Source organism: Eucalyptus grandis, chromosome 6 (genome assembly GCF_016545825.1).
Source record: "Eucalyptus grandis isolate ANBG69807.140 chromosome 6, ASM1654582v1, whole genome shotgun sequence".
Lineage (NCBI taxonomy): Eukaryota > Viridiplantae > Streptophyta > Magnoliopsida > Myrtales > Myrtaceae > Eucalyptus > Eucalyptus grandis.
The window spans coordinates 4,011,395-4,025,739 of NC_052617.1; the positions used below are offsets into that span (position 1 = coordinate 4,011,395).

At 38.6% G+C, this 14,345-nt stretch overlaps 1 protein-coding gene across 5 annotated transcripts; it reads left to right on the forward strand.

Moving 5' to 3' along the window:
• The first annotated feature begins 4,351 nt into the window (after window positions 1-4,351).
• On the forward strand, window positions 4,352-10,788 carry LOC104448049 (CBL-interacting serine/threonine-protein kinase 8). Of its 5 annotated transcripts, none has more exons than XM_039315902.1 (14): window positions 4,352-5,009; window positions 5,726-5,788; window positions 5,899-5,970; window positions 6,082-6,189; window positions 6,271-6,345; window positions 6,449-6,502; window positions 6,617-6,742; window positions 7,214-7,303; window positions 7,967-8,089; window positions 9,127-9,240; window positions 9,378-9,494; window positions 9,822-9,878; window positions 9,967-10,041; window positions 10,388-10,788. In XM_039315902.1, the coding sequence occupies exons 1-14, from the start codon at window positions 4,851-4,853 to the stop codon at window positions 10,487-10,489; spliced, it is 1,335 nt and encodes a 444-aa protein (XP_039171836.1). In that variant the 5' UTR covers window positions 4,352-4,850; the 3' UTR covers window positions 10,490-10,788. The 5 variants fall into 5 exon arrangements, with proteins under 5 accessions (XP_039171836.1, XP_010060129.1, XP_010060128.1 ...); XM_010061827.3 differs by having other exon boundaries at window positions 4,354-5,009; window positions 9,121-9,240; XM_010061826.3 differs by having other exon boundaries at window positions 4,354-5,009; window positions 9,351-9,494.
• Window positions 10,789-14,345: the final 3,557 nt, after the last annotated feature.

Sequence of the window (14,345 nt, forward strand, 5' to 3'; positions counted from 1 at the left end):
AAGTAGAAAAACATCTTACGTTGTGTGATGAATTTAGATGACAATGCATGGCCTTGTCATTCTAAGGTGATAGCAATAAGCATGATAACGAGAATATAGAAAAAGGAGACTCTTTCCCCATTGCTTTTCCAATTGAAATACATGTGCATTTAAGCGACTACACAAATCTAGATGTATAGTTTGGCCATGTCAGTGAGAGTCTATGCTATTTCATAATGCAGTGTGATTGCTACAGTATAATATATGTGATGCCACAATTTACTCTCATAATTGTCTTGTTGATTCTTTGTCAATATGTTTTTGTGGAGGCTACCTTCCGCCAATGCATGCATGTTTCATTTGTCGTCTTCCAAGATAATTACAAGAGATTGAATATTACAACAATTGTTTTCATCAGTGATCCTGCTACCCATTAAAAAAGAAAAGAAAAGAGAAAACATGTGATAGTTCTATTTCTGGTGAGAAATTCTCATATGTTCCTTATGCTCGTCACTTTCGTTGAAAGTTGAAATTATTGAGCGACAGTCCTCATCGTCCATTATCTTAAAAAGAAAAAAACTGAGAGAATAAGCGTACTTGAAATTTGATGGCAAAGTGCTTGCTCCATCGAACTCCATCTTATTTCACTAATCTGTGGTCCCGATTATCACGTTTTCTTCTCGATTCTAAAGATAAGTCAACCTGGCAACTCATAAATACTTTAAAAAGATCGCTTAATTAATCAATTAAATTGCAGCTCAAGTGAAATCCGTGGTGGAAGCAAAGCCTAATCGAGACAGATGATAGTGGAAGGAACAGGTGTAGCTCCACGTTTCCCTTCCAGATTGGTGCTGTTCAATTCCTTTTTCTATCCTCCTTTAATGGACAGATGTAATCAAAGGTCTAGCGTCTGCTCCTCTTGCCGCTTTTAACACTGCTTGTCTTAATACCCAGAATATGTCGAGAACGCAACTTTCATTACCTTTAGGCCATTTCCTGCTTTATTATTATTATTTTTACATTTGCCATCTGTTGCATCATTTTATGTTCATTGTTATTGTAATTAAGGCATACATCATCCTCAGCCTATCTTGAACTGGTTACATGCTCTCACATCACTTTCCATGATAAAGTCAATGAGTGCTTGTTAGTGAAAAAATAAAATAAAAGTTGTGAAAGTGCAAAAAGACAGTTGTGAAATGTATATTATTGTTCTAGAAACGTTTAGGGCGTGTTTGGTAACGATTCTGTTCCCGGGAGTAGATTCTGATCAGAACTGATTCTTTTTTATTATGTTCATAGGAACCGATTCTAAGCATTTTAAGTCGTTTGGAATCGTCCAAAATTTCCGATTCTGAAATAGAATCGCGTTTGGTCTTGTGTTCATTAATTTTGTTCCAAATCAATTTCTTTTAATTTTTAAATAATTTTTTTTTTTTACTTTTTTCCTTTTTATTTTCTTTTTCTCATCTTCTTCTTCTTCTTCTTCTTCGGCCGGCGACCTCACCGGCGTCGCCGGCCCTCGGCGAGGCCGGCCCTCATCGGCCGGCGGACAGTGGCTGGCGGACGGTGGTGGGCGGCCGGCGGCGGCGGCGGACGATGGCGGGCGGTGGTGGACGGCGGTCGTGAGATTGGCTGAAGGGAAGAAGAAAATTTCTTGATTTTGATTCTCAAATTCGTTCCCGGAACAAGAATCAACTTTTTTTTTGTTCTTGATTCTATTCCCAATGCTTTCGGAACAAAAATTTTACCAAACGCGATTCTAGGCCGAAACCGATTCCGGAAACAAAGAATCGGAATTTGGCCCCGTTTGGATGGTTACCAAACAGGGCCTTAGTACACATGACATATTATTTAAAATGCATACACATTAGGTGATATAGATCTAATGAGAAGAAAGTGTATTTTCAAGCGGAGTGATTTTCAAATTCATTAGTATTTTCTGAGGAGAAATCTAAGAATAAAAAAAAAATACAAGTACGGAAATAGTCATTCACGATGACATTAGTGGACGAAAATAGGAAAAGAAAACCAAAACCAAACTTCTCCAATATATATATATATATATAAATGGTCAAAACAAATCATTTATGTTGACATTAGTGGCCGGTGGCCATTGACAAAAGTAAGAAGAAGGGAAAAAAATTAAAAAAATCACAAAATATAAAAATATCATTAAAAATATATACGTTAGTATCGGTAGTACTAGTAGGTTGTTTGGCATCCATGTTAGCAATATCTAGACAATATTAGCAAGAAGGACTGAATTAAGATTAAGTCAAAAGTTTAGGACTAAATTAACATTATTAAAAGATTTAAAACTAAATTGGCACAAATTCAATAAGTTTAGAACATTTCTAACATTTTTCCTCTCTTCAAAAAGTAGAGTTTTACCTATTTAGGCTCCGTTCGTTTCACGGAAAATGACTTTTAAGAAAACGTTTTCGGATTTTCCAAATATTCGTTTCATAGAAAATGAATTAGTTAAGAAAAATGTTTTCTATCATTGGAAAAAACAACTTTTAAAGGTGAGAAAAATGTCTTTCACTTTTCAAAAGTGAAAAACATTTTCCACTTACTTCTTTTCACCATTACATTTTCATTTTATTTATATGCTTTCTTTTTCTTTTTTTTTTTTAAAAAATCGAGTTTTAAATGTTTTTCTTTTCTTTCTTTCCTTTCATCTTTCTTCCTTAGCCTTGGCTAGTCGCCGGCCACGTGGCGGCCAACAATCGGCCGTGAACTAGCTCAAGCCTCGCCCTAGGCCGGCGAGGCTCGCCTAGCCCGATTTGGCGGCCGAGCTCGCCCGAGCTCGAGCCTCGCCCGGCTGGGCGAAGCTCGGGCCTCACTAGATCCCGAGCTTGCCAATGGTTTGCCGGCTCGTGAGCCGTGAGCTTGTCGGATCTAGCGGCGGAGCTCGGGCTCCCGATCTAGGCGAGCACGAGCTTAGTTGCCAAATTCGGCAAGCTCGCGGCTTGCTAGAGCTTGGCGAACCTCTAGCGAGCTTGGGCGAGATCGGTCGAGTCTCGAGCTCGCCGGATCAGCAATCGCGTCTTGGTTAGTTGCTTTGTAGCTACCCATCGTCAGGCCTACGACAGTAGAGGAAAAGGAGGAAAGAGGAAGGAAAAGAAAAGAAAAAGAAAAAGAAAGAAAGAAAAAATAAATAAAAATTTCGATATTTTAAAATACAAATAATTAAAAATTCTTTTAAAAAATAAAAATAAAAATAATTTTTGGTCAATTAAAAATATTAAAATTCAAATTTTTAATAATTTTTCCACTCAAAGTTTAGGTTTTAGTGGAACATCGGAAAATATATTCATTTTCCAAAAAATAACTTCTTAGAAAATATTTTCCGAAAATGCGATATTTTCCGCAAAACAAACGGATTCTTAAAGCAGAATTTTTTGTCATAAAAGAAGCCAAATTGAAGAAATCAACAATTTGGACAAAAAATAGTAATTAGCTATGAATTTCCTCCACTGAATTCATCTTTTGGGGTTTTTATACTAGTATTAGTGAAGCGACTCAGTCCGACAAGGCTGTGGTGGGGCGAGAGAGTTTGAACTAGATACAATTGCTAGCATACTTGATGGATGATGAAGGGAATATGAATGAATCGATCAAATTATATAGGAACACATGAGGAGAGTAAAGCTACATTACAAATACAGTTTAGAACTACTGACTTACATGAGGCTTTTTTTAGGTTATGGTACAACGACATGGCTCCAATTTTGAACTACAAATCAAGTGTTTAGGTGATAGTATTATCACGAGGTGTGACATCCTCTGCACCGATTAATTGCATCTGCTTTCATTGTGCTCGCGTCGCCGTCATGCCACGTTATTTTTGCCAAAGTCTCGTTGCATTGTCCCCTCCTGCAAAAACCAGAGGGCGGCGGCCGGCGGGAGGTGTGGGCGATGCGAGAGGCGGATTGTATGATTACACAACAGTAACGGCGAGGAGGCCTGGGCAGTGGTCTAGTGGACGTCACGGAGGAGAAAGCAAATAATCAGAAACACAATGAAAAGAAATAGAAAAAGAAAAGAAAAATAGAAATGATCTAAAACTCACTTATAATATATCAGTTTTTCAAGGAAAAGAACTAAATATATTATTTTTCTTCAGGTTCCTAGTCCTCCTTCCACATAATTTCGTGAATGCATATAATATACAGATATAAAATTTTCCACTTTCCTGGGTTAAACGAAACGAAAAGAACAGTAGTCACATGATAAGATAAGCAGGAACTAATTAACAAAACTAGTAGGATAACGTAGGCAGACGCGGGCATCAGGCAAAAAGACCACTGGAGTCAACGAGCACTCGAAACATGTTTTCATATTTCGTTTTCGGTCTTTCTTTTCCCTCATTTATTGGTTTCTCCGAAGAAAACACTTTTTCAAAAAATCGAACTCCCACTTTCTCACCTAATCCCTCCATTTCTTTCTCCGGCCTTCAAATCTTGAAATCCGACCACCGCCCCTTACTTTTAAAGCGAACGAATAAACACGGAAAAATCCCCATCCGTGCTTTTTCCCTCTGCCATCTTGAGATTGGCAACGAGCACAAGGAATCTCCTGCCTGCCCTTTCGTCCTCTCTTTCTTCCTTTTTCAGGAAGACGAAGTAAAGTTTCGATTTTTCTCCGGCTGCGCGTGGGCTGAGGAATCAAAGGTTGTTGCTTTTTCGTGCAATATTCAAAGGGTTCGCGTCTCCCGGGAGTTCAATTCTTGGGCTGTGGCCTGGGATCGAAGTGCTTGTTTTTTTCTGTTTTTTTTTCAACTGGGAAAGAGGGGGAGCTGCTGCTGCACCAATGGTGATTGGTTGATGTAGTGGAGTGGAAGTTTGTTCCCGGAGAGAGAGAAGATGGTGGTGAGGAAGGTGGGGAAGTACGAGGTGGGGAGGACAATTGGAGAAGGGACGTTTGCGAAGGTGAAGTTCGCGCAGAACACCGAGACGGGGGAGAGCGTCGCCATGAAAGTGATCGATCGCAGCTCCATCATCAAGCACAAGATGGTGGACCAGGTCTCTCTATCTCTCTGTGGGTTTCCTTTAATTGGGTCTTGAATGATGGGAAGATGAGGCACCGAGTTTGAAAGTATCAGCTTGTTAGAGATAATCAATCTGTTCGATTGTGCAAATGCTGTTTTCTTGATAATTGGTATGCGTGTTCTATCAAGATAAATCAGCTTGGGGATTTGGGTTTTTGTTTGTTTTTTGGGTCGTATGAGAGGCCTGCGTTTCCGTTCTGTACAATTCCTCAACTTGGAGAGAAGAGGAAAACTAACACTAGAGAGATCTTCATTAGCGTAATCACTACGGCGTCCTTCGAAATTTCCTAACCGATTGGAGCTTGAGGATGTGAAAACTGGCACTGATTACTTTTTCAATATTCTCTCTGAAAGTACATGAATCCTACATTTATTCATTTATGCTGCAGAATTCAATGATTTAAGGAGTGTGGCAAAGCCAGTGTGCCTTCCCCTGTTTGATAGATAATGCAATTATTTTTGCTTATCATCCTTGTGAATATTCTGTGGTTTGATTCCCGCATGATTCTCAGCAGTATCATACCAAAAGTCTTTTCTGGATGTGTGGTGTGTAAGGCCACAGAGACATAATTTTGTGTAAGCAGTTATATTGCTTGAATATTTGGTTACCTAGAGCATTGCTTGAATATTTGGTTACCTAGAGTAGTTCTCTGTATTTAGGAAATTTTCTTTCTTTGCATTACTGTGCAGATTAAAAGGGAGATATCGATAATGAAACTTGTGCGGCATCCCTACGTAGTTCGTCTTCATGAGGTATGATATTCAACTAACTGAGAATCTTAGTTACATGATGCTTCTCTACACAGCTCATCTGATGCTTTTTTTTTTTTTTTCCGTTCCTGGTTTGTGAACTTGCTTTCTAGGTACTTGCCAGCCGAACTAAGATTTACATAATCCTGGAGTTCATTACAGGTGGAGAATTGTTCGACAAAATAGTAAGTAGTCTAGCCTATAAGATCAATGGTCCAGTTGCTTGGAGTGTATAACCTTGCTTGTGTGGAATTCTTTGCAATTAGTTATGTTAAGTGTGAGTCAAAACTGCGCAGGTCCATCATGGACGTCTCAGTGAAGCTGAGGCTAGAAGATACTTTCAACAACTTATTGATGGGGTAGATTTTTGCCACAGCAAAGGAGTCTATCACAGAGACTTAAAGGTGATGCTTCCCTATTGTGTTAAAAGCCTCTATTTGTTAGATAGTTGAAGGAACTCTGATTCTATTCCCACCATTGTACAGCCTGAAAATCTATTACTCGACTCCCAAGGAAATTTGAAAATCTCTGATTTTGGTCTTAGCGCATTGCCTGAACAGGTAAAATTTATTTTGATCATCAATGTTATGTTTGTTTGATGAAATCATATATGAGGAAGAAGGATTATGATGATTCTCTTTCCTCTTAATCATCTATTTATAGGGGGTTAGCTTACTTCGGACAACATGTGGGACTCCTAATTATGTAGCACCAGAGGTAATTATTGACTTAATCCCATTTTAACTTAATTCTTCTTGAGTTAGGGGGTTGTATTTCATGTACTTCATTGTGCTCCAATTTTCCATAACATTCTTCTTTTCTGCTTTTAAGGTACTTAGTCACAAGGGTTACAATGGTGCCCCGGCAGATGTTTGGTCCTGCGGGGTGATCCTTTATGTTTTGATAGCAGGATATCTCCCGTTTGATGAACTAGACCTCACCACACTTTACAGTAAGGCATGATTTTCTTCTGCTTTATTTACCTTTTTCCCTGCATCCATGTATTGATTTGTTTTCACTTAAGGTTGTATGAAACTTGCTCGGCCACATATGGGTTGTAGGCTAATAATGGACTCTTAGCAGTTGGCACAATTCTATCACCCACATTTATTGTATTAATGGAGCTCAAGTAATATAAAGAAACAAAAGCGCTATTCAATAACTAGGTACTTTTGAACCTTGGGCTTTTCAAATTGTCATTCTTATTGATATTGTGTCTCTCTCCGCTAACTATGCATTCTTTCGGTTATGGTCAGCACTGTTAATTTAGATTATATTGTCACTTTAGGTGTAACATCAGGAATCAAGTATCATATTTTTTGTACCTTGTCCTTCAGCTTATTAATCAAAGATACAGATGTGCATTTACTCTGTTTATGATATTTCTCCTTTGGTCAAGTAAATCTGAACTTTTGTTTTCTTGTGCAGATTGATAATGCTGACTTTTCATGCCCATCATGGTTTCCCGTGGGAGCGAAGTCCTTGATCAAGAGGATTTTAGATCCAAATCCTGAAACTGTAAGTATTGAGAATACTCTTGGATGCAGACTTCTTGTCTGCTTGAATCGAGCATCTTATGTCCTGTCGCAGCAAAACTATTTACTTGGTTTTGATATCACATGTTAATATGCATTTATTTATGTTATTGTAATTAAAATCTTAAAATGGTTTACATGCAAAGAATGGACATTTACATGAATAACTTGGCATTTTTGTCACTATATAATGCTACCAGAGGAGGAATTTTGCAGTCAACTTGAGTGAATATAGTTTAAGCATCTTGGCAAGGTGATGCTCTTGTTCTTTGTGGTCGGAACTCTGTATTCAATTGAGAAGGGATGTAATATACATCCTGTTAAGATAGTGGAAACTTGAAATGCATGCACAGTTGTCTAAATCATCCAAAAGGCAATGGGGTGATGAATAAGATTGTATATAGATTTACATGATTTGCGAAAACATTCTATCATACCTTTTCCTATTTTCTCCATAATATCGAAAACATTTTCCGTGTCCTGACTTTGGCAATCACTTACTAACTTGTCCTGTGGAGGATGCTAATAAGGGCTTATTTCCTACTTCTTGGCAGCTATTCATTATGTTGATGAAAAATTTAATTATTACCATACAAGAGTTTGGCTAATCCATTTGTCTCTGAGAAGTCTCTTTCTTTGTTTTCAGCGAATTACAATAGAGCAGATCAGAGATGATGAATGGTTTAAGAAAGGTTATAATCCTGTCAAAGTCATTGAATCCGAAGATGTGAACTTGGAAGATATAAATGCTGCCTTTGATGATGATGAGGTCTGTAAGTCTTTCAAATTCGCAGTGTTTTATTTCTTTGTGTATTTTAAGGACAAATTTCGGTCAAGAGAACTTTTGAATTAACTTTGCTCTCAGTGCTTCTTATATAGTTGTGAGATTTTGTGGAACTATTGCCAACTATTCTAAAAGCTTAAGCTAGATGAAAGCGTGATTTATTATTTAACTATTATAACATTTTCCCCTCACATTTAGTCTGGTCTTTTGCTTGGTGCTAAGCATTGAAATTTAATTGGGAGGCAAATGGAGCCTGGCAAGATTAGAAATTGGGACCTCCGGCTTTGATACCATGCGAGTTTCTGTGGGATCATTGCCAACTATTTTAAAAACTTAAGTTGTTAAATGATAGCGTCATTTATTTTTTAAAAATTCTAACAACAATGATTTCAGTGAAATAATTAGCTTGTGCTAAGTGACATTGATCAGAAAGTTATAAGCCATGCATTCTCTCTCTTTTCTCTTAGACTCAGAGGAAAAGAAGCGAGCCCTTTTTGCTTGGCAAAGGATTACATCTTTTTTAGCATTAACTGTGTTTATTTCAGCTCATATAAGATATGCAGTTGCATCTAAAATTATGTTTCAATTGACCATATGTTCGTGAACTTATATTATATGTAATCTTGGTGACCAACTATTCTTTGATATGCTCCACCAAAAAAAAAACTATTCTTTGATATGCTTTTGTGTTCTCTTGACTTAGCTTTGACTTCATGTTCACATTATTATATGGAGTGATATATATAGATATCTGTGAAGTAATTATTATTGCTGCTTTGCATACTTCTGATATTACTCCACAATGTTATCTGAAATGAAGCCTATGGTCTCATAATCAGAGAGACTCTAGTTACATACTTTTCATTCCCACCTTAGTAGAACATCGCCATCTCGTGTCAGCTCTCAGTGGTGCTTAATTCTTTGTGTTGCATTATTGTGCTCCCATAATTTCTGCTGTTGGCATTCCATTTCTCTTTTTACAATGAATGAAAAAAAAAATTCTATCCGTTCTGTAGGAACAGCAGCCTAATGAGGAAGGCGGGAATGAAGACATGCGTCCGTTGATTCTTAATGCATTTGACTTAATAATCTTATCTCAAGGGTTAAACCTTTCAGCCCTCTTTGACAGGGGTCAGGTACGAGATTTAGCTGAATAAAATTTTCTATTGGCATAATGTGTTACTGCTTGTAGTTTAATCTTGTCGATGCTCTTTCATAGACCACCCTCTTCTTGTAAAATGTGCAGAACTTTGATTCATCCCATCTTCGACAGGACTCTGTGAAGCATCAAACTCGCTTTGTGTCGCAGAAGCCTGCAAAGGTGGTTTTATCGAGTATGGAAGTTGTTGCACAATCTATGGGTTTCAAGACACATATTCGCAATTATAAGGTATAGACTATAGCATGATGTTGCCTTTATGTTAGCATCAGTTCTTTGTCCTCTCTCATACGCACGCTATGCAAGGATCCACACAATTGCATGCATATCTTCCTTAGATTTCCTATACCTGTGTTTTTGGTTTCTGGTTTTATTCCGATTGTTCATCATTTGACTATGTGAAAGGGAAAAAAAGCATTTATTCATGCTTTTAATGGTTTAATTCTGAATTTTTTTTCCATAATGTAATTTTCATCCTAAAGTATGTTGTTAGAGAACTTAGTTTTATGGATCTGACCTGAAAAAAGGAAAAAACTTACGTTTTGTGGTGATGGCCAGATGAGAGTGGAAGGTCTATCAGCAAGCAAGACCTCACATTTCTCTGTTATTTTGGAGGTAAGCATTCAGGCCTCATTGGGTACTTTGTTTTCTTCAATGACAAATCTGTCAACTAATTGTTTTTGCTCTCTCCTTCGGTCTCCAGATTTTTGAGGTTGCTCCAACATTCTTCATGGTTGATATTCAGAGAGCAGCTGGAGATGCCAATGAGTACCTTAAGGTACTGTTCATGTTATTTTCAAGTGTTCATTTCTGTACCATTCCTCATTCTAATCTTTTGTTCCACTGCTCGAGAAGCTTCTTCATAAATAGACCTCATCAGGGGCTTGCCCATACCGACGTGCTGACCAATCGTATGGGCAGGCTAGACATAGAACTGTCGGTTGATTGGGGTACAGTGAGCCCATGTAGTCGTGGAAAATGAAGTGCCACAAGCCAGAGCTACTAGCTCTTGATAGCAGCTCTGTGCGCATAAGAAGGGGGTGGGTCATGAGGGGACAAGAATTAAGAGTCGATTATTTTGCGGATCTTCGGTTCATAACTTTTGTCACTCATTTGCATTGCAGTTCTACCAGAGTTTCTGTGGCAATCTTGACGACATCATCTGGAAGCCTCCTGGTGAATCAACCAAATCAAGGATCACGAAGAGCAAAAGCAAGAAGCGCTGATCTTACATTAGAAGACATCCGGCGTCTCCCTGTAACAGGAGTATGTTCTCCTTGTTTAACCCAACTGAGCTTGGGATGACCAGGCTTCGAGGATGTAGTGGCTAGTGTGATTTGAGTTGTTCCTAAATCTGCAAGAAACGAAAATCTCTCTTTTTATGTATAGTTAAATTTTTGTGGAATGTATATGTATATGGGTGTATTGACGCGAGGCACGGCTCTGTTGAGGACCATAATATTATCTGGAAGTTAGTCTATTTTGGAGAAAAAGCAGCTTGGAATGAGAAATGGTTTTCCCGATCTGACAGCTTTCTTCGGCCTACTGACCTTCCTTCATCTTGATCTTCCCATGTCCGATTGAGCCTTCTTTTCCGAACCATATATATGCTCAAGCTCGACTCTTCTTGCGTCCACGCCTGCATCGATCCAAGCCATCTCGGGTATTCCCCCGTACCCTTATTGATGCGTATAGAATGACAATTTGAAGGTAGAGCAGGAACAAAATTTTTGTTGGAGGGGAGATCAACAACAGCCGAGGGGTTCTTGATTACATGAAAGGAAATGTTCATGAGAATGTCGAGACATCATGGACGTCGATTTCTGATTGAAATCTGCTGATGCACAATCGAGGGATTAAGATTTATTGAGATCAGATTTCAGAATTTGTTCAAGAATGCCTCTTGTACAAAGCCTACATGGCATTCGGGATAATTCTGCATAAATGAGCTGCTGTATGAATATTTGGCTCTTGTGAGAATTAATTAATTATCTAAAAAATTTTGTTGGTCCTATTTCACTCCTACAATTAGAAATTAAACATTTTTCTTTTGGTAAATGTTCAATCTACTTTTCTACTTAAAAAAAGACTTGCTTATAAAAGTACAATCTAACAGAAGAATCAAATTTCTCCAAATAAAATGCTTTTTTCACATTAAAAAATGAGAAGTTCTTGACAATAGTTTAGTCGATATTGGGGCCCTCTATGGTCCAATAAGGGGATTAATCCCTGGATCGTTATGGGTCGTAGTTTCATCATAACTCTTTTAAATAGTGTCCTCACATGCCAACAAAAAGAAAAGATGTGATAAGGATTGTAGTTGACCTTCAACCATGAGAGGGCACGTTACTTTTATTCTGTGGAGGATACATCATCAAGCTTTGCGAGCCAGGGCATGTTACTTTTAGCTTGTCGGGAGGATACATAATCTTGTTATTGCTATATAATAATAATAATAAAAAAATACTAAAACGATTGAACATCAGCACTAGCATTGAGACATAGCTAGTGCTACTGCTGATGTTATGTAATTTTAGTTTATTTATTATATCAACAATAACAGTGGTATCGAGCTCCAACAAATCTAGCTTTGCGAGCATGTATTGACCTTCAATCACGATGGCACGTTACTTTTATCCGGTTGGGAGGATACCTAATCAAATAAAGGTTCCTTGTAACCTTGTTGGAAGGATTCGTAATCAATGTTCCTTGTAACCCTCTTGGGAGGATACACTGACCTTCAACCACGAGGGCAGGGCATGTTACTTTTTCCTTATAACGGAAGATATGAAATCTCCGATTCTGATATGCTCTTTCATCTGCCAAAGGTAAAAAATGATTGCCTTCGTGAGAAGATACTATTACAAAAGAAACTAGGAAAGAATTGCTAGGAACTAGGAAAGAATTGCCATCTTTGCTCAGTTTGTAAACACACACTTGGAATTGCACCTGCTCCGCTTTGAGCTTTAGTCTCTAGGATACACTGACCTTCAACCACGAGGGCAGGGTAGCTTTTTCCTTATAACGGAAGATATGAAATTTCCGATTCTGATTTGCTCTCGCATCTGCCAAAGGTCAAAAGTGATCGCCTTCATGAGAAGAGACTATTACAAAAGGAACTAGGAAAGAATTGCCATATTTGCTCAGTCTGTAAACGCACACTTGGAAGTGAACCTGTTCCGCTTTGAGCTTTAGTCTCTAGGATACACTGACCTTCAACCACGAGGGCTTACTTTTTCCTTATAACGAAAGATATGAAATCTCCGATTCTAATATGCTCTTACGTTTGCCAAAGGTCAAAAGTGATTGCCTTCATGAGAAGAGTCTTTACAAAAGGAACTAGAAAAGAATTGCCATCTTTCCTCAGTCTATAAACACACACTTTGAAGTGCACCTGCTCCGCTTTGAGCTTTAGTCTCTAGGATACATTAACCTTCAACCACGAGGGCAGGGCAGCTTTTTCCTTATAACGGAAATATGAAATCTACGATTCTGATATGCTCTTGCGTTTGCCAAAGGTCAAAAGTGATCGCCTTCATGAGAAGAGTCTATTACAAAAGGAACTAGGAAAGAATTGCCATCTTTCCTCAGTTTGTAAACACACACTTGGAAGTGCACCTGCTTTGCTTTGAGCTTTAGTCTTTAGATACATTGACCTTCAACCACGAGGGCTTACTTTTTCCTTATAACGGAAGATATGAAATCTCCGATTCTGATATGCTCTTACATCTGCCAAAGGTCAAAAGTGATTGCCTTCATGAGAAGAGTCTATTACAAAAGGAACTAGGAAAGAATTGCCATCTTTCCTCAGTTTGTAAACACACACTTGGAAGTGCCTGCTCCGCTTTGAGCTTTAGTCTCTAGGATACACTGACCTTCAATCACGAGGGCTTACTTTTTCCTTATAACGAAAGATATGAAATCTCCGATTCTAATATGCTTTTGCGTCTGCCAAAGGTGTTATATATATATATATATATATGGCTTGGAGAACGACCTTTTTGTGCTAATCTGAAGCATCGGCTTTCACCTCATTCCCTCCTCATTCACCTCACTCTCTCTCCTCTCAGTTATTTGCCACCAGCTTTTTGTGACTTTAGTTCTCTCGTGCTGCTCTAGTTGCGATCTCCAGCGAGCTGTCATCCCATTCCGTCCTCCATCTCCCTTAGGTACGAACTTTCAATTCAAACTAGCTGATACATGCACATACACAACTATTCTATTTTTCATTTCCAATCATGGAGGGATAATTTGCTCACACTGCAGCTGCCGAGGCTGCGGTGCCTCTCGGTTAGAAGTTACTGTTGCACCTGGTGACTTCCTGTTCCGAAGCTCTCACTATTGGAGGCTTTCGTGAGGCTCACATACATGTGACTTCCTTAAAGCTCACATCGTACTTGGTGGCCTCCTAGCTGGCCTGAGGTTCTCCACCTACGTGTGGCGTGAGGCCCTCTCCCTTGCTAGTATGAGTACCTAGAGGGGGGTGAATAGGTATATAAAGAATTTTCTCAATTAATTGCACAATACTAGACAAGTTGGAGGAAACAATAATCAAAGTAAGACTGAGAGAAGAGAAAATTTAACACGCGGTTTATAGTGGTTCGGCTTATATCAAGCCTCCACGTCCACTCTTCTTCACTTGACATGACCTATTGGCTGGATTCCACTATGAACAAGAGAGAGGTTACAGCACAGCTTTGCCTTGATTCCACAAAGGTGTAGATGTTCTACCACACCTCCTCAAGATTTCTCACAAATATAGACTCTCTCTTTCGTATACAAGTATTCGCTCAAAGGATTTGTCTAAACAAATAAGAGCTTCAGACTTTGGAATTCTTCTATCGCGCACACCTTGAACAACTAAGACAGTCTTCCTTATATACTCCTTTATGCCATCATACCCGTTGGCACTTACCAAATGAATTCCTCCAATCTACCCGTTGGACGGAATCAATTAGGAAGATTGTTCAAGCTATTAAAGGAACGTGTTGATAGCCCATCAATCATGTTCGCCCATACAATCAGGATCTCGGTTTCCATAAGCAGAACCTTCCAATAATATTTAGGCAATCACTGGATCTT